The 19,929-nt window shown below is 37.6% G+C and overlaps 1 protein-coding gene across 6 annotated transcripts in view; it reads left to right on the top strand.

The window, feature by feature from the left end:
- LOC122105584 (OX-2 membrane glycoprotein-like) overlaps positions 1-19,929 on the top strand; it is a 47,306-nt gene that overhangs the window by 5,888 nt on the left and 21,489 nt on the right. For 3 of the 6 annotated variants that reach the window (XM_042676879.1, XM_042676878.1, XM_042676880.1), the window contains exons 2-5: positions 3,011-3,092; positions 6,011-6,337; positions 10,049-10,321; positions 13,553-13,660. In XM_042676879.1, the coding sequence (XP_042532813.1) occupies positions 3,011-3,092; positions 6,011-6,337; positions 10,049-10,321; positions 13,553-13,660 (790 nt within the window). Of the gene's footprint in view, positions 1-3,010; positions 3,093-6,010; positions 6,338-10,048; positions 10,322-13,552; positions 13,661-14,036; positions 14,157-19,929 lie in introns of those variants that run through there. The other 3 variants (XM_042676877.1, XM_042676881.1, XM_042676882.1) reach the window with 3 other exon arrangements.

Genomic DNA, 19,929 nt, shown 5'->3' on the forward strand with positions numbered 1-19,929 from the left:
TTCAAGTTTCAGTAATTTATTTTATACCTAGGCCTTTCAGATAAGATAGGCCAGGCCTTTCAGATAAGATAGCCCAGCCCTTTCAGATAAGATAGCCCAGGCCTTTCAGATAAGATAGTCATGTATTCAGTGCCTTTGAGAAGGAATATACCACAGCAAAGCAGGAAACAAATTTTGGAAGCCAGAGTTTTGCAATAGTAACAGCCTAATAATATGCGTTTTGAAAACCTAGATGCTAAACAACCAGGGAAAAAGCTCATGCTAGACAGAGTTGACTTGAGGAATACAGGTAGAGAGAGATAACAGTTCTCCAGTCTGGAAGAGTGAAAAGGAACTGACAGGTATCTACAGTCAGAAACTTGCTTGTATCTTGAACAGGAAGCCAGGTATCCAATCCCTGGCAATGGGAAATTTGGAAAGTAGAATCTGCATGTAGGCATTGAGATCTGAGAAAAGAAAGCTATGCCCCTTGGGGGCATGGTGGGAAGTGATACACCTGTTCTCCATCCACTATGATAAAGGAAGAGAAAATTAAATATACATAGAGACATACACATTTAGGCCTCGAATGATTTCCCTTCATCCAGCACTGGTGGAACTCAGCAGGATGGCATAGAAGATCACAAGAGAATTCCTGCTCACCTTGTAGAGACAACTTGCACAAATCAATGGATATGGTGGTTGGGGTCGGGGAAGCACAGGGGTTTTAGTGAGCAGCAATTAGATAGATGGTTGTAGGTAGCAGCGCAGTCTGGCAGCTTGGTGTTTGTAAGCCCCCAGCAATGCCAATGAGGGCGACACTGAGTGTTGGGGTGGTAGGAGGCTGAATTGACAGAGATAATGTAACACTGATTGCATTAAGTTTCTACCTCAGGTTGAATGCCAACACACAATCAAAATAGAGTTCAGTTAAAGAACAACATTGAGAAAATTTACATTTTGTACCTACCTTTATTTTCAAAACAATGTAGAAACAAACATACATGTCTATGTATGAAGACACCATAAGGAAACTCACTGAAAACAATTGAACAATGGGGAGCTGGAAGGAAGGGGAAAGGGAGAGCAAAAGAAGAGGTTAATCTGAGAAAATTATTATGTGTGCATATGGAAAATAGCATAGCAAAACCTCCTTTGTACAATTAATATATGCCCAAAATGAGAATGACAGGAAAGTAAAACAGGCTTTGATGTGGGGGGACAAGTGGAGGAGGATGGAGAAACATCAGAGAGGGCAAAGAGGGTGAATCTAACCAAAGTACTTTATATGTATGTAGGAAAATAGAAGAGTGACTCCTGTTTAATTGTCTTTTAAGAGGAGGGGATGAATGAGAGTGATGGAGTGGCGATGTTGATGATATCACAGATCACTATATAGCATCATTTTGGACAAGATGATAATGGCAGTGCCTTGTTTACAGATTTATATGAACTATTGGATGAAATGACTTGTCTTAATAGTTCAATAAAAATTTTTATTTAAAAAAGAATATTAATATCATATGTAGAACCATTACATTTCTTGCTGGTCTGTCTTAGGTTGGCTCCATAAAGGATAGAGCTCCATAAAGCAACTGTGGGGAGAAATTCATCTCTACATTCTGCCTTCTCATTTTATAACACAGCCATGCCTAGACTAGCATTTCCTTTATAGCAACATGGCTTCTAAGAAGGCCAAGAATTTCTGCCCAGACCTAAAAAATAAAGCAGTGAGAGGGAAAAAAATCAAATTTAAAGCCAGTATTGTTTCTCTTAAGGTATAATTTAAATGAAATTTATAGATGATTCTACTCAATAAGACTCAAGGCATTCATGTGTCTCTGGAGAGAGTATTTTCCTCGAGTTTAACATTCTTAACATTAACAGATATAAGCTATTTGGGAAATGGCCGCTGTCTAACACCTGTATTCTGTATATTTTTCTCCATTTATTGGAGGTGGTTTGTTTTTCTTGGGATCCTCTGTCTGAGAAATTGCTCTTGACACGGGTTGGCTCTGGAAGCAGGGCTCCAAATTTTAAAGGCCAGTTGCTATCATGGAAGAACCATACCATGGCTTTTTCCTACCCACATCCTGAGCACTCTGTTATTTCCTCTATTTTTAGCTCTGGTTCTGTTCCCACAAAACCAAAATTCTCTCAATGGGTTTAAAAGTTAACTAGTCAGTTAACTGAACTGGCTCATGCCTAGTTACTCAGGAAGTTGAAATCAGAGGATTTATGTTGAAGTCAACCTAGGCAGAAAAGTCTGAAAGACTCCTTTCCAATTAGCCAGTAAAATGCTGGATCAGAGGCATGGCTCAAATGGTAGCAAGCAAATGTAGGGAGACTAAGCGGCTGAGTAAGAAGCCTGGTAACCAACCAACCAACACACACACACACACGCACGCACGCACACACACACTTTCTCTGTCTCTCTGTCTCTCTCTCTGTCTCTTTGTTTCTCTGTCTGTCTGTCTCTCTCTGTCACACACACACACACACACACACACATACACACACTCTTTCTCTCTCTCTGTCTCTCTTTCTCTGTCTTTCTCTGTTTGTCTGTCTGTCTCTCTCTGTCACACACACACACACACACATACTCTTTCTCTCTGTCTCTGTCTCTGTCTTTCTCTGTCACACACACTCTGTCTGTCTCTCTGTCACACACACACACATACACACGCACTCTTTCTCTCTCTGTCTCTCTCTGTCTCTGTCTTTCTCTGTTTCTCTGTCTGTCTGTCTCTCTCTCTCTGTCACACACACACACACACACACACACACTCTCTCTCTGTCTCTGTCTTTCTCTGTTTCTCTGTCTGTCTGTCTCTCTGTCACACACACACACACACACACACACACACACACACACACACACACACACACACACACACACACACACACACACACACACACACACACACACACACCCCTATAGCCTTCCCTGAACAAGGATTACAATGAAGCTTCGTTGGCTTTCTCCAAATGCAATCCCCTATTTCTGTACTGTGCTTTCTGTCTTCAGGTATTCAGGAGACCCTATTATCATCTGTCCAGCTACAGCCTGATTTGGGGGATGGCAGCTGTGGTGCTGTGCACAGCACAAGGTAAAAGTCACTTCCCCTGCCAGGAGTCCAGCCAATGCAGTGGCTTGGAGTGGGGAACTTGAGCCACTAATGACTATGCTGTGCTAGTTCCATTTGTCTGTGTGAATTACTGAAGCATGTCATTTTCTGGGAAGAGAGGCGATGGTTCTTTCCAGTTAGCCACGTTTTCATTTTCAGTATCAAAGAACAATTGATATTTAGAAACTTTCTGTCGATGAGCCCGATGGAAGAAAAAAAAGCTTCAAATCCTCTTCACTGCTGAACTGAAAATCTTTAAAAAAGTCATTATCTGAAGTTGTGAAGAGTTAGGATTGCTTGAGGGAGTAGGAATGGGTAAAATCTTTTTAGAGGACAGTAAAGCTTAAACTTGATTTGGTCTACTTTTTGTGGAACTTAGAGGCACATCTGTGTGTAGAGTGTGCGTGTCCCTTTTCTTCATCTTCTCTTTTCTACAGGTCACCTCTTCTTCCTGCTCTCACCCTTCTTTTAAAATCATCAGGGTGGTATTGCTTACCATCAGGAGGAGACTGCTGATGAAGCATGGGCAGACTTCCAATCTGTCCACAACTCTGGTCCGATATATCCATCACCGGATATGCTAGCTGGCTGGAGGAATCAAGGAGGATTCCGTACCAGCAGGAAAGAATTGTAAACTTTTCACTGAATGACGTCTTCCATAATCAAGAAACAAAGATCACTCACAAACTGAACCCTCATTTTGATCCCTTTCTACTTGGGAAAAACACTTTCTTCAGATCTTTTCTCTAGGAAAGTCAACAGTCAGAAAACTGCAACCCAACAGGTGTTGCTTCTTAGAATCTTTCTTTCCTTTCAAGAATGCCCATCAACAAATCAAAGTCCCCACAACTCTCAGAGAGTCGAGCGTGCTGCCGTATCTTGCTTTTCATTCCAGTAGTCAGGCAGTCATTTGTGCAGCCCTCCTTTTTCTACTCAGACTTGCCAATATCGCATCTATTTCATTATGCTTAAACAACAAATTGTGATGCTTTGGGTCAAGTCTATGCTCTGTGTGTCCTTCCTTTAGCTTGTCCTTCGTATTCATTAACTTCTTCCCGTTTTAATTTCAATTATTTTTAGGAGTAGGGATTTGGAAGTAAATGTCTTTATTCATTTTTCAATAGCTCTTATTTTCTACTAAGTATAATTGAGGTCAAATTTGTTCCTCTAAGAATGGGCTAACTATTCACACAGATTTTTAACACATACTGCCCAAACCGATATTTAGTTATAATAACTTACAGCAGACTATGATTTTTGATATTGCCAACTCATTAAAGGGACTAAATTTCTGGACTTATTATACTATGGGAAATGTCCAAGGTCTTAGAGTAGCAAATTTTAATAGCCAAAAATTCAAGTTCAATTTTGAGAATTATATGTTTGTCTTTGAAAAGACTGTAATTTTCTTTTTAAGTAGAATGTGTATGTGTGTAATAGAAACATACACATAAATACATAGTATATGGACTGTTATACATTTAAATTAAATATATATTTCTTCAAATTTTCTGTATTGTTGTATTTGACTTTTTTGTTTTGATGATTTTTTTTAAAACTATATGGACCCCAAAATCCTGAGTAAGATATAGAAAGCTGTTTTATGATGATTGTGGATCAATAAACTCTTATTTGCAGTTCTGTTAGGTTTTGCTTTATGTCTTTTAGATTTTTAGATATGTGAGGATTCATTATAAAGCTATCTTACTTTGGATTGCTCCTAGCATTGTTTCAAAAAATAACTTCCTCAGAGTGCTTGTTTCCCATTCTTCTTTCTGTCTCCTTTCGAGACATACTATTAGGCTAATGTCAGGATGTTTAAGTCTACTCATTGAAATTTTCTTTAATGTCTTTCATGTGTTCACTCATTTCTGCTCCATTCTGGGAAAATACAATGGTCTAGCCTTCCTGATTACTAAATTACTCTTTAGTGGCGTCTATCTTGACAAGTTGGTCATTCTAATGATCAACTTGTATTTTGTACTTTGCAATTTGTATTTCTTACTTTCTACACCTCTAATTTTTACTTTATACTATAGTATCTTCTTACTGTACTTCAGACATCACATAAATTAGTTGCACTCTGTTGATTGATTTATGGAATCTTCATTTGATCTGAGTTCTTAGATGGGCAGCGTTTGTTTCTCTTCTTTTACTATCATTCAAATATTTGGCTATTTGTTATTCCATGGAGGTTTCCTATTAACATTGTCATAGAATAAGTGGCAAAAACTGAAGAGGAGAAGAAAATACAGTTCAGAATTCAACCAAAGTGGCCCATGCATAGTTTCATTTGGGTGTCAAGCCTCAAGTTCCTACAAGACCTTTAAATCTCTCCAAACATTGTTCTGTTTAATTCTTCACTCCTGCTTTTTAGAAGCAGGTACCTCTGTGCTGTTCCCTTCTTCTTTGTAGTGGGGGGAGGAGGGAAGTGTGTCTGTAGGAGCATGTTGAAAGGGTGAGAGAGACAGAGCTATTCCTTCTTTGCTTAAACTAATCACTCTGCCTGCTGTGCTTTGGCCCTTTCTTATTCTTGGAGTCTTCCTCTCCACGCATGAGCACACAGGCTGGTCCTTCCCTCCGAACTGCCAAGTTTCCATCTTTAATCTCATTCCATTTATTTTCTAGAAGGATTCTTGAAATTTTCTAGCCATGAAGAATTTTCTTTCCTGTTATTATACTCTGCTACTCTGCCTTTAAAGTTTGAGCATACTTACGTTTTTCTACCAACCCTGTAGGTATGTAAATACCATTTTGTTTTCTTCTTTGTATTTTTCTCTACATTTTTTTTTCTCTTTGATGTTCAACATACTTTTTTTGGTTATCAGAGCAATGTACATATGTTTATGCATATACATATTAATGTTTGAAAATAAAAATATCCTTTCATGATTCCATAGTGGAAGTGATAACCCAGGATGAAAGAGAGCAACTGCACACACCGGCATCCTTAAGATGTTCTCTACAAACTTCCCAGGAAGCCTTGCTTGTGACATGGCAGAAAAAGAAGGCTGTAAGCCCAGAAAACATGATCACTTACAGTGAGAGCCGTGGGGTTGTGGTCCAGCCTGCCTACAAGGACAGAGTCAACATCACTGAGCTGGGACTCCGGAATACAGCAATCACCTTCTGGAACACGACTCTGGATGATGAGGGGTGTTACATGTGTCTCTTCAACATCTTCGGTTCTGGAAAGGTCTCAGGAACAGCCTGCCTCACACTCTATGGTGAGAATCTCTTACTATTCCCAAGAATATGTGGAACCTGTTTGTGGTGACTAATTTTTCAGTTTCATAATCAGGAATGTTCACTGAAAGATACCTAGTCTGTCATGCTTTTTGTAACTGCTTCTTAATAAAAATGTTTGTGGGGAGAGTTCATGAAGCTCCGTCAAGTTCTTGGAGGTGGAACTGTCTTTTGTTATGGGGGAGGGGGTCAACAAATTTTTAGAAAATGATAAGGATAAAAAGTTCACCATAAATAGTGTTTTGTTTAGACTTGGCTTTGCCATTGGTGATCACATGCCCCTAGAAGTATCTCACCTATTATCTGAACTGGAGATTCTTTGTCCAAACAAGTGATCATCTCTAGACTCTTTACAACCTTAGCTACCTTAAAGGTTAAATCTTAAGGCTGAGCTAGTCTAACTACAGCTGGTTAGGATGGTCCTTCTCATTCTACTTCAAGGTAGCTATTTCAAGATTTCTAAGAATTCATGTAATGGTGGCTCTTCATATTGCAATGACGCTAACTAGAGATGTAATTGAATAATAAGCATATTTTGTGAATCTGATAGCCCTAGTTTCATGTGATTCCTTTCCTTTGTACTGACTCTCAGCTGAAACAAAAGATAAGCAAGTAGAAATAAAAATAGAGTTCAAGTATGGCATATTTGATGAAGGTTTTAGGGTAGAGAAGACCAATTTAAGATCATTGGGAACATTCAAGTGGGATGTTGAATATGTGAGACTATTGTCTATAGGAGAAATGGAAATTCAGGAGATGAGAGAGAAAGGTAGCAATCAGCATGAAATTCAAGTTTCTTTCAGTTGTTGTGCCAATTGTGAGAGACCGTTTTATAGACTCTTATATCAAGCTTTCATGTTCATTTCCATTTCTTAAGAAATGTATCTCTTTTCATTTCTTTCCACTTGTTCCATCTCCCTCCTATCTCATTCTTCCTCCTTATGTCATATTTTCCTCTTGCTCTTTTCTTTCATCTTTCTCCTACTCTCTCTTTACATAAAATCTTCTATACTGTGTGTATGTGTCTGAAAACCACTCTGTGATTTCCATTTATGCCATTCTTTGAAACTTCAAGAACTAATTGTTTCCTGATCTGACCACATTACTCAGATTCGCCTTTCCTTGCTCTTTTTTATTTGTCCTTAATATATATACATATATATTATTGTAAAGATACTGTACAGAGGGGTTACAGTTTCATGAGCAAGGTAATGAGTCCATTTCCTATCCAGCATTGTTATACCCTCCTTTATTTTTCCCCTACCATTCCTTTCCTCCCCATCTCCCCAATTTTCCCTTCCCCTCCCTGACCGTGCCCCACCCTCCCCACCCCCGCAATTGTTTACAATATACTGTCTTGTACATCTCATTGTTACAATGGGTCATCCTATATCCTTATTTACAGCATTTTGTTATTCCCTTCCCAAGATGCAGGGCACCTGAATCAAATACAGTGAAAACAGGGGTTGTACCATGGGGGAAGAACATACAAAGAAACAAAAAAAATTACATAGTACATATAAGTACATTAAAAAGAACAGCAACAAATATAAAACCTCTTGTGTCCCTATCTTGGGGTTCATTTTGCTTGCCATCAGGTTATATGGTCATATATACATAGTTTTTTACCTCTTCTGCTTGTCCTGACATATGCTAGTTATTGCAGATAAGGGAAACCATGGGGGACCTATGTTTCTATGAGTCTGGCTTACTTCACTTAATATAATTTTTTCTGTCTTTACATTTCCTAACAAATGGGGCGATGTCATTCTTTCTGATGAAGGCATAGAATTCCAGTGTGTGTGTGTGTGTGTGTGTGTGTGTGTGTGTGTGTGTGTGTGTGTGTGTGTGTGTGTGTGTATCACATTTTCTTGATCCATTCATCTACTGAGGGGCATCTGGGTTGGTTCTATATCTTAGCTATGGTGAACAATGCTGTGATAAACATAGTTGTGCTGGTAGCTTTAGTATGGCCTTGTTTGTGATCGTTTGGGTAAATGCCTAAAAGTGGGATTGCTGGGTTATAGGGGAGCTCTATGTGGAGTCTTTTGAGGAACCTCCATGCTGCTTTCCAAAGTTGAACAAGTTTACACTCCCACCAACAATGCAGTAGGGTTCCCTTCTGGCCACATCCCCTCCATCATCTGTTGTTATTAGAGTTCTTGATTATAGCCATTCTAACTGGGGTGAGAGAGAATCTCAATGTTGTTTTGATTTGCATTTCTATTAAGGCTAGAGAAATAGAGCATTTCTTCATGTGTCTATTGGCCTTTCTTATTTTCTCTTCAGAGAAGTCTCTCTTTAAGTCATTAGCCCACTTATTAATGGGGCGGTTGTTTCTTTGAGGATTTGTTGTTGGGGGATTTAATTTTTTGAGTTCCAAGTATATTTTAGATATGAGATTCCTTGCCTTTGTATGGCTAGTGAGGATCTTCTCCCAATTCATGGGCTTTCTATTGATCTTGCTAGCTATGTCCTTTGCCATGTAGAAGCTCTGCAGTTTCATGCAATCCCATTTGTCGAATCTTTCTTTGATTTGTTGTGTTTCTGGGTCTTTATTAAGAAAATTTTGGTCTGTGCCAAGGAGTCCTAGAGTTTCTCTTATTCCTTCCTGTAATGTTTTCAGAGTGTCTGCTTTGACTTCGTGGTCTTCGATCCATTTGGAGTTGATTCTGGTATAGGGTGATATATGGGGATCCTTTCCTTGCTTTTATCTCTTTTCCACCAGTCTTTTCTAATGTTTAAACTCTGGGAAGCTACTGGGTGGAGCCACAGTTCTGCAGCATACATTCTGCAGCCACACCATTCACCCATCTCTGGAAAGTGAAAGTGCACACCAGTGTTCCTTTAGCACAGCTCTTTAATGATCTTGTGAGCCTCAAAGTCAAACATAGGGGGAAATAAAACAGTTTGCCTTGCTTGGCAGAGAAACTTCTTTCTGATGAAAATCAAGGCAATGGTCAGGGAAGTTTGAAAAAGGAACACATACAGCAGGCCTGAAAATTCATGCCTTCTACTCACAGGTCATTATTTACCCCTAACTCTATTAGGAAATCCCCAAAGTCTTTTTGTTTCTCATTAATTTTTACTGGTTATGGGGTATGACTTTCTAGACCACATTTTGTGAAGATCTTTCAAGTGGCATTTCCCACGCCTCTTCTTTGTATCTCCTTAGTGGTCTAGTTTAAGGAGAAAATGGCTGTTACCAAGATGTAGCCTCTATATGGGTTCTCTCTCTTGGAGCTGCTCTACTACCTCTAGTAGAGGCAGGCTACATGCATAGAAGAGTTATTTGCTGGTTACTGTCCAGTTATTTCAAAGCAATACCTAAAATAAAGCAAAGATGTTGCATTGCTTGTGCAGAGGACAGAATAAGTAGGTTTGGACCATTTGTGAGAGAAGATTGTCATCTGATCTCCCAATACTTCTGACCACCCAGTCAGTTTTGATGGGGACAGATTAAAGACAGGGCCTGTCTCACTAGATGTTTGGACCAGGCTACTCTCCATCCTGCTGGAGAATGAAATACAGGAAGAACAAGGAAGGCCCTAGAGACAGAAGTGGGATGTTCTATCTTATCTGTTTAGAATCTACTGATTTTATGTAAGGTTCTTCCCTTATCTCCGAAAGGCAAACACATGATGCAGACTAGGTGCTTAACTGATGGCAGGTCCTATCTTTTTTTGTCCCAGTACAGCCCATAGTATCCCTTCACTACAACTTCTTCGAAGACCACCTAAATATCACTTGCTCTGCCACTGCCCGCCCAGCCCCTGTGATTGCCTGGAAGGTTGCTGGGTCAGGAATTGACAATAGTACTGAGAGTGTGTCACATCCAAATGGGACCACATCTGTCACCAGCATCCTACGGGTCAAGGACCCCAAGAATCAGGTGGGCCAGGAGGTGATCTGCCAGGTGTTGCACCTGGGGACTTTGACTGACTACAAGGAGACACTGAATAAAGGTAAGAGATGGTAGCCAAAGTGGCTATGGCTGTTACCTGTGTATAATCACCTAGATGATAGTAAGGTCTTTTAGAGACTTTTAGCCTCTTCGCAAAAGGCAATAATTAGTGGGGAAATGGGGTATGTATGCAGAGCAACAGAGTTGAGGTAACAAAACAAGTTTGTTTCCCTTTATGCACAAATGATACATTCCAAGATCCTCCGTGTGTAGCTGGAACTGTAGATAACTAATATCAAGATTCACCTCTTTTCATACAAATATACATACATACCTATAGTAAAGTACTTTTCTAAATTAGATACAATGAGAGGATAACAAATCTTAATTAAAAGACAATAATTATCACAAGATATTCAACAGACATTTGTATTTTGGAACCATTATTAAGTGCAATAAGCGTTTCTTGAGCACAAGCACTGTGATACTAAAATAGTTGATCAGCTAAGTGACTGACATGTATACAGTGTAGGTACTCTGAAGAAAGATATCATTTATGTCCAGCTGGGATGGCATTGGATGAGTACAGATGCCAACACACTACTCATAATGATATGTGATTTAAACTGTATGAATTTTTTATTTGTGGAACTTCAGACCACAGTTGAAATTGAAATCATAGAAACTAATACCATAGGTAAACAGAACTACTAAACTTTGGTAAGTGTCATGCAACACTTTGCCTTCCTACCAAATGCTGTTGCTGATAGGCATTCCTCATCTATTTATCTTATTCTATGGAGATTTATTGTTGAACGTATGGTACCTGCCAGTCTTTGAATTGAACACACACACACACACACACACACACATACACACACACACACACACACACACCAACCTGTGAACAAGAATCAGTACCTACACTCAGAAAACATCTAGTTCAATAGAAAAAAAAACAAACCAAAACAGAAAAGCGTCTTGTCCAATTGTCATGGAACACACCTGTCTTCCCAGCATTCAGGAGACTGAGATAGGAAGAACAGGAATTTGACTCCAGCCTGCACTACGTAGCAAGACCTCATCACAAGGAAAATGCCCCCTCCACCCCTGAAACTCAAAGTGGGAAATTAAAACTGGCACCTTCAATGCTCCAATAAGAAAGCAAATGGTTATGCATGAGAGCCTTTGAAAGCAGACAGGATGGGCACCACCTCCATCTGCAAGGTTTCCTAGACCATGAAACATCTGTATAACCTACACTGGAAAACTGACCCATTCAAAATGTCTTCCTCACTCCTAAGACCAGCTGCCCTTAAGTCCCTTTGTGCTCTTTCATGTTCCCCTCAAAACTAATTATCTCTGTACCCTATAGAAAAGATAGGAGAATTTTTCAAGAGGATGTACTGATTGTAGAGATAAGAAGTTGTAATGATGTCAGCTAGTTTTCTTTCCGTCTGTGTTTTGAAGCACTAAGCCTGCATGAAACACTCAGTAATAAGGCTCCTAAGCTATATTGCTGCTGTCTTTTTGGAGAATATTTTGAACTATTAAAATCAGGAAAGCACCTCATTGATAGATTTGTCACCAATAGACATTTCTAGGGTCCCTGAAAACTCAGAGTCATCAGCAACTGGTGATCTAGGGGAATTTGATCACAAAGGCTTACAGTGTTGTAATCTTTAGATTCTGCCAAGACAGAGGGTAACTTCCTCTGGTGGGATGGTGGTGGTGGTGGTAGAACCCAGAAAGGAACTTATTTTCTTCTCCAGGGATGATGAACTTGACTCAAATCACATCATGTGTCTGATGTCATTTGTATAATGTTTATTTTTTACATTATCTTTAAGTATTTGTACAAAGGAGATGCCATTCAATAAAGAAGTTTGTGAATACAGTGTGTCTTGATCAATGTCACCCCCTCAACATTCTCCCCTACCCCTCCCAACCTACCCCTTCCCTCACATTTCTTAGTTTTGTAGTATATACATTGAATTTTTTACTACATTCTCCCCTTCTTTTCCCCATTCACCTACCCCTCTTTCCTTAACCCTACCCCATCCCTTTCAAGTATCCATTTCCTGATGTCTATTTTGTTGGATGTTGATTTTTGCCATTCTAGGGGATTACACTGTTTGTGTTCTCCCCTGAGAACAAATATACAAATATGTTTCCATTAATATATTTGTATAAACTTGCATACCACTCAACATATTTACTTACATGTTTACAAACTAATTCTAGATTCCACATATGAGAGAAAACATGCAACCTTTGTCTTGCTGGCCCTACTTCAATTAACATAATCTTTTCCAGGTCTTTCAATTTGTTTGCAAATGATGTGTTATCATAATGGATGAGTAAATTTCCCATTGTGTATATATACCATATTTTCTTGATCCATTCATCCACCAAGGGGCACCTGGGCTGACTCCATACCTTTGCTGTGATTAATGGTTATGTTGGTGGCTTTATTGTACTGTTTATTTATTCTGGGATATTTACTAAGTAGTTTGCATACTTAAGACATTATGTGAAGTTATAAAAGTTAAGCAAATTCCTGTCTGAAGTTTCTCAGTTAAATTATACATGGCAGACTTCATTCTGGCAAAGATGCTGGAGGCTTTCAAATCAAGGAGATTTTCCTTTGTGTTACAAAGTGATGCTGAGAAGCTGTTTAGCTATGTTGTATTTATTAACTCCTGGAAAGAGAATTAATAAAGACCACATAGATTAGAAGCGATGTTAGGAGGACATTGGAATGGCATTATTTCTGGGATTGAGATTATGAATTTCTTTTTTTTCCCCTGTAGATCACTCAGTATATTTCAAAACTTCTTCAAGGTAATATATTACTTCCATGGACAGTGTGGCAAAGAGCATGTGCATTGAAGGTCAAAACTTTTGACTAAACTTTGATTCTTATGTTAATTACCCTAATTTCAAGCTCACAGCTTTTCTGAGCCTCAGATGTTAAAAACAATCTGTTGAATAATGATAAAGTAAAGCATAATAATACCCAACTTCAAAGAAGTTTTGAAAATTAAATGAGTACATATAAAGATCTCATGTAGTAACTACATAAATCATGTTAAATATTACTGATATTATATAATTGTCATTAAGATCCTATGGAGTCACAAATGTAGGTTTCCAGCAAGTATGTATTTAAGGATAATTTTAACTGAATGCTCAACTCTAGTAACAGTCATCAGAACTGGTGCTGTATCACATTTTGCTTCAACAGCTTCTGGTGACTCCATTTTCCTTTTTCTCCCTTCAATATCCACAGGCTTTTGGTTTTCAGTTCCATTGTTGTTAAGCATTGTATCCCTGGTAATTCTTCTGGTCTTAATCTCAATCTTATTATACTGGAAACGTCACCGGAATCAGGACCGAGGTGAGTTATTGCAGGGAGTATGGAGAATGAAAACAAATTAATGTATGCTATAATATTAATTTGGGGGTTATCTAAAGAAATAAGGAGGGTGAATTTAGCAATATGTTTTTTTTTCTGTTGTTTTCAAAATACATAAATGTTGATAGTATTTTAAAGTGCTTTAGGGTATTTTCATGCAGTTGGACATTTCTCCTTTTAGTTTGTTAAGACAGCTTAATGCTAATAAGTTGAGGGTAATTGTTCATGAGAGAAAATAAGGGAAATGTCTATTGGATCACAATGGAAATGTTTGATGGCCATACCAAAGAAAGAAGTCTGGCACCCATGCAGGATCCTCTCTACCTGTTAATAAGGACAATCTTTTCTCTTTTTACAGCATTCCACAAGCCAGATGCCCATTTAAGAGACTGTGAGATTGTCCAATATGATCACTCATTAAATAGCACTTCCTATGTTACTCTCCCATGATGTCTCAAACACTATCGGCAACATACAGGTGATCCACACTTATAGTCATTGTGTCATGTCATTCTGCCCTTCTAGGCTGTAAATTTCTCTTTATCCCCACAACATCTATCACAGCATCTTATACATGCCCAGTGCTCAATAAGTGTTTAATTTATTCTATGAATGAATGAATGAATGAATGATGAGAGTAAATTGATAGATTTCAAAGTGGATTTTTCCAATACTTTTTCTCCTGTAAAGTCCAAGCAAGGCATCATGAGACATTACCAACCGACAGAGGGCATAAAACAATAGAAGTAAGCTATAAGGAATTAAATCCCTTTGGTTTCTGAAGACAACAAATTATTAAATTGGATATAAAGCTGTAGTTTATGTTTGTAGAATGGGAATTTCCTAGGGCGAAGGAGTAATAGAGGAGTTGCCTCTTCTCAGATCACTGAAAATCAATTTCAGGTGAAAATCTTGTTGGTTTTGAGTCTTGTTTTAGATTTTGATAAGTTTCCCTCAAATACTACTTTATTTTCCTTTTTGTTTTACATCTCATAGACTATATTTTTCATGCTTCAGGTCCTTTGATGGCTTTATTTTTCATGAGCATCTGTAAACACAGGATTTGTGAATTTATAAAAGAAGCATATCTGCAATGTCAATGGCCTTTTGCAAAAGTAGATAAAAGAAATTAGTTCTCTGACATAAAGTTAAGATTAGACAATCTTATTGTAGAGAAATTCAGCTCATAAAAATGTATCAGCATTGCACAGAATATCAAGGGTAAAGTCTCTCTGATTCCACTTTACCCCAAACACTTTCAAATAGGAAATTGAAGCCCAAGAAATAAACTCTCTTCCCTGAGGTCTCATAGCTGCTCACAGAGACTGGGATAAACCTTTAGTGTCCTGACTTCCCCCAAAATGCCCTTTCATTGATAACTGATGACCTAAAGTCCTTACTTGAAAGGAACTATTGTTACCAGTTGCATTCATTTTATTCTGTGCTTGTCATACTGTTCCTTATGAATGTACAAGCAGAAAAGCCCAAAGTTTTCAAATTCAGTTGAAAGTCCTTCTTAAACAAGAGTCTTATAATACAATCTGTTCAATCCCAAGGTAAATTCCACTAAGCTGGGATATTTGAAAAGCATTAGCCCTTTGTCCACTAAGCAAGTCATGGATTTGTTAGGAAATGTAATGCTTCAGTGTTTCATCTTTTTCTTGAGCAAAAAGAACAGATTTATCTCTGTGCTTAAACTTTGCCTCTTTACAAAATAGACACTACAGCTTGTGTTGAATCTTGTAAGGACTAGGATTGCCACTTGCTGCTGATGTCTTCCTGACATAAGGCTGATTCAATCAATTTCTCTGTAAATATAAAGTGGCATATTCTCAATGAGTTGATTTTTGAGTAATTTCAAACACTTAGCAGCCAGAGAATATGATTCCATGTACTTATATCTGGCAAAACTGAATGTTCTTTATGCTAGAATTCTTAATGCTCAGAGCAAAGGTAAACCTGATTCATTAAGAACAACTCTTAAGATATACAGAAAGGAAAGATAAATGATAGACTTTTGGGACAATTTTTATTTCTCTGAGTAAGGATTCTAATAGTTAGTCTGTGAGGAAGGGGCATAGTCCTATATATTTACCTTTCATTTTCCTTTCTTTCTTTCTTCTGTCTTCTTTTGAAAAGATAGTTTTGAATGGGCGATGAAATATGATCAGGCAAAACTGACTCTAGGGTGGACCCAGTTACTTGAAAATGATGATATGAACATAAATTGTGTTTTTAAGAGTAGCATTTGTGTCATTTATTTTTAGACAAATTAATGAAAACAGAAGGAGGAGAAAATCTTCCCAGTAAACAATCCTCCAAAATTCTTTGGTTCTCTTGCATTTTTGCTTTTATCTTTCACTTAATCCAGTGTCTATTTCCAGTCCCTTTCGGTTTGGAGTTGTCACGTATTTCATCAGAAGATTCATATTCATGCTAAATGGATTCATTACTAAACAGATTACTAAAATAGACTAAACAGATCATAACTATACAGATTCATTCTGCTAGTGCCCTCCTAAGAAAGAAATCAACTTTGTAATATTTAAACTGGATTTATAGAAGTATTCAACACAGCTTATCTTAGAAAGAAGCATTATAAATGGCAGGTTGTGCTGTGGTTTATCAAATTACCCCAAACTCCATTTTCCTTGAGATTTACTCCATTTTCCTTGGGATTTTACTCCATTTTTTTTTTTATTCTACAGTTCTGGGGTTAAAAATACAACATAGGCCTCACTGGACTTAATCCTCAATCCTTACTGGCTACATCCTATCAAAAGATTTAGGAGAGAATCCTACTTTCTTTATCCAGCCTCCAGAGACTTCCCACATTCCTTGCCTTAGGTCCCATTTCATCTTTAGAACTATCCAGGTCCACTTAGTTCTTTCTCAAGTTAAATCACTTTGACTCTCCCTCTTTCTTTTAAAGACCCTTGTGATTACATTGTATCATCGATGATAATCTCTCTGCCTCTGGGTCCTTAATCACATGAGCAAAATAAGTAAGCTGGGTAGAGTTACAGCTATTAAGTGATTTCCCAGTGCAAGCATATGTATCGATAATTCCATAGTCTCATCTTTGTTCAAGGTTACATGATCAAAGAATATCAGAACCAGGTCAGAACTCCTGAACACAAAATTCTGGCTTTCTCTTCCCTGTCCCATCCCTTTTCAACAAGGCACTACTGTATCAAGACTGTATTTTGTCTCTCAAGTCTAGAATTTCTGTTTCTTTATTCACCGGCACTAACTGAAGCATTGCAAAGACTAATTCTTTTTGTTGGAATCTCAGTTCTCATATATTTCCTACTTCTTTCTGCTTACCCTTCTGTCATAGAGGCAAGTAGTTCTGACTTACCATCTTAGTCTTTATGGCAGATCAAAACAGGAAAATTGTACTGGATCACTGGGTATAGTGATATTAGATATGGCCAGATTCGTCTTGGCCCATGTATCATAGCTCATTAAAAACAGATTTCAGGGTCCCTAATGCCTGTAGAATAAGGCCATGAGGACAAAGTATATTTTAGACCCTCCTCCCCCCCCCATATTTTCTGTATCATTCTTAGAATTTTTTTTTTTTTTTTTTTGTCAGTCGTGGGCCCTGTACTGTGGGCCTGAGTGCTGTCCCTCAGTTCTTCAGCTCAAGGCTAGCACCCTACCACTTGAGCCACAGCACCACTTCTGGCTTTTTCTGCTTATGTGGTGTTGAGGAATCGAACGAGGGCCTCATGCTTGAGAGAAAGCACTCTACCTCTGAGACACCTTCCCAGCCCATTTAGAAAATTTTTTAAGTCTTATACACCCAAATTGATTCCAGCCCACATACAGTAAAGTAGTTCTTCCACTAAGTTCTGTTTTAAAATAGAACTAATATTTATACATACACACACATACACACCTATACACATATATTTCACTACTAATCAATGCTCCTAGTTCTGAGATTGTGATCATTGGTTTGTAAATTCTCCATCCTTATCCCATATTTATAGAATGAAGAGAAAAGGCTACCTTTGTACTCTGTAAGACTTTTAAAAGTATAGTTTTTTTTAATTAAAAACCCCTAGTACTTAAGTACATTAGTTTCTTTTAATCATTGAAGATATATGTTATTTTTTTCAAACTCACAAGTAAAATTGTATATATTTGTGATGTACAATATGATGTTTAGAATGGTCAACTCAAGCAAATTAACATATTCCATGACATAGTTATTTCTTTGTATTGAGAACACTTAAGGTCTGTGCTCTCAGAAATTTTCAGGTATAGAATACATTGATGCAATAGTCAAGATGTTGTATCTCTGGAACTTGTTCCTCCTATTTAAATGAAATTGTTCTATCTTAATCAAACCTGCATGAAATAACTGAGAAACTAAATATATTATTTTTCTTCTACAACAATATTTCTATCTTCAACAATTTAAAAAATTTTAACTTTCTGGTTTGCAAGAATGATTATAAATGACATACACAAATGGTTATTTCTCAATCAGCTACTTTTATTTGCATCAATGACCAGTTACTCTGATTTTGATCAAGTTCTTGTCTCTTTACAAATTAGCTAAATACCTTTGGGGTAACCATTCCTGTGCTTTCCCTTCCCTTGTTTGAAAGAGATAATAATAGTAACTTCCTCATAAACATATTGTGAAGACTTAGAAGAGATTATGTACAATTAGAAAAAAAGACTAAAACTAATACTGTGGTGGAAAACTAGCTTGGTGGGAAAGCTGATGGAATTGCTTTTGCCAACTACTATGATGGAAATATTCACACCATGCTGAATTTCAAGCAATGAATAATTTACCCAGCAGTATAAGCCAATAAAGACCTAGAATGCCAAGACAGCTTAATAAGTTTCTAGTAAATGTTAGTTTCTGTTATTCCTAAATTGACAGGCCTGTGGTTTTATCCATGTGTTATTTTGATAAATTGTCCAAAGAATGAAAAAGGGTCAAGTGATACTTAAAGTCAATTTCCTTGCATTTGTAATTTTGTTTCATGTAAGGGAACTGTTTTGAGGACAGTTATTATGAGTTAGGTAGGGTAGCAGGGAGAATGAGGACAGTTCCTGAAAGGATGTGTGTGAATGGGTTTTCAGGAAACTAAAATTGACAGATGTCAGAAAGAACAGCTGGTTGGCTTTGACTGTAGGTCTAAAGGTACTGTTTCCCAGAAGACCCGATTCATGGATTTCCCATCTACTTTCATATCCTTACCATGGCTTAGCTGTTCTCTTGTCTCTCCATTAAACAATACTTTTGATCTTTGGTTTCATGTGTCTTAAGCATACTCCATAGTTTCTGTTCCCTTACCACAATGCTTATGAATGACATGATTTTTTAAAAAGCAATTCCTAAACTGTGAAAAAAGACAGTAAGAATATCTTTGCCCTGGGTATTTGCAAGTTAACCAGTATCCTGACATCCTGAATGTATCCTAGAGTTCAGAGCCTCATAACCTGTTTTGTTTTATTAAGGACTATAAGTAAAACATATCCCCTTTTGGAATTGGGTTGGAAGAGGTGATGGATGCTAGGGACAGTTTCTATCTCATATATAAACTTTATTTTAGTGAAGAAAAAAAACTTTTAGAACCAGCTACAGAATCAAGTTATTAATCATTCAACATCGTTTAAGAGACTGAAAGAATCTCCCTAAAGAAAACTTTGTCATCAGTAGGGTCATTATTCTGGATTTCAGTCAGTAGTTAGTTTATACAAAATTTGTAAATTCTGGTATAACTAATTGATAATCCAAAATGAATAGTCTTACCACTTAGAGGAAGAATGATTTAAATTTAAATTTTAGAGAAGAAAAGTTAGAAGTGAGAATGTGATTGGAAATAAAAAGAGGGAATAGAAGATGTTTTAAAATATTTAAATGGAGCCGGGCATTGGTGGCTCGAGCCTCTAATCCTAGCTACTCAGGAGGCTGAGATCTGAGGATCATGGTTCAAAGCCAGCCCGGGCAGGAAAGTCTGTGAGCCTCTTATCTCCAATAAAACACTAGAAAACCAGAAATGGTACTGTGGCTCAAGTGGTAGAATGCTCTCCTTGAGTTGAAGAGCTCAGGGACAGCACTCAAGCCCAGAGTTCAAGCCCCATAACTGACTATACATACATACATACATACATACATGTATATATATTTAAATGATGTTCACAGGACAAAAAGTCTGGACTTTCTGGGTGAAAACATATATGTAATTCTCATAATAGTTTTCAAAGAAAGTGTAGTTATT

The sequence above is a fragment of the Dipodomys spectabilis genome, unplaced genomic scaffold, assembly GCF_019054845.1.
Source record: "Dipodomys spectabilis isolate Male_0828 unplaced genomic scaffold, ASM1905484v1 ptg000032l, whole genome shotgun sequence".
In the NCBI taxonomy this organism is placed as follows: Eukaryota; Metazoa; Chordata; class Mammalia; order Rodentia; family Heteromyidae; genus Dipodomys; species Dipodomys spectabilis.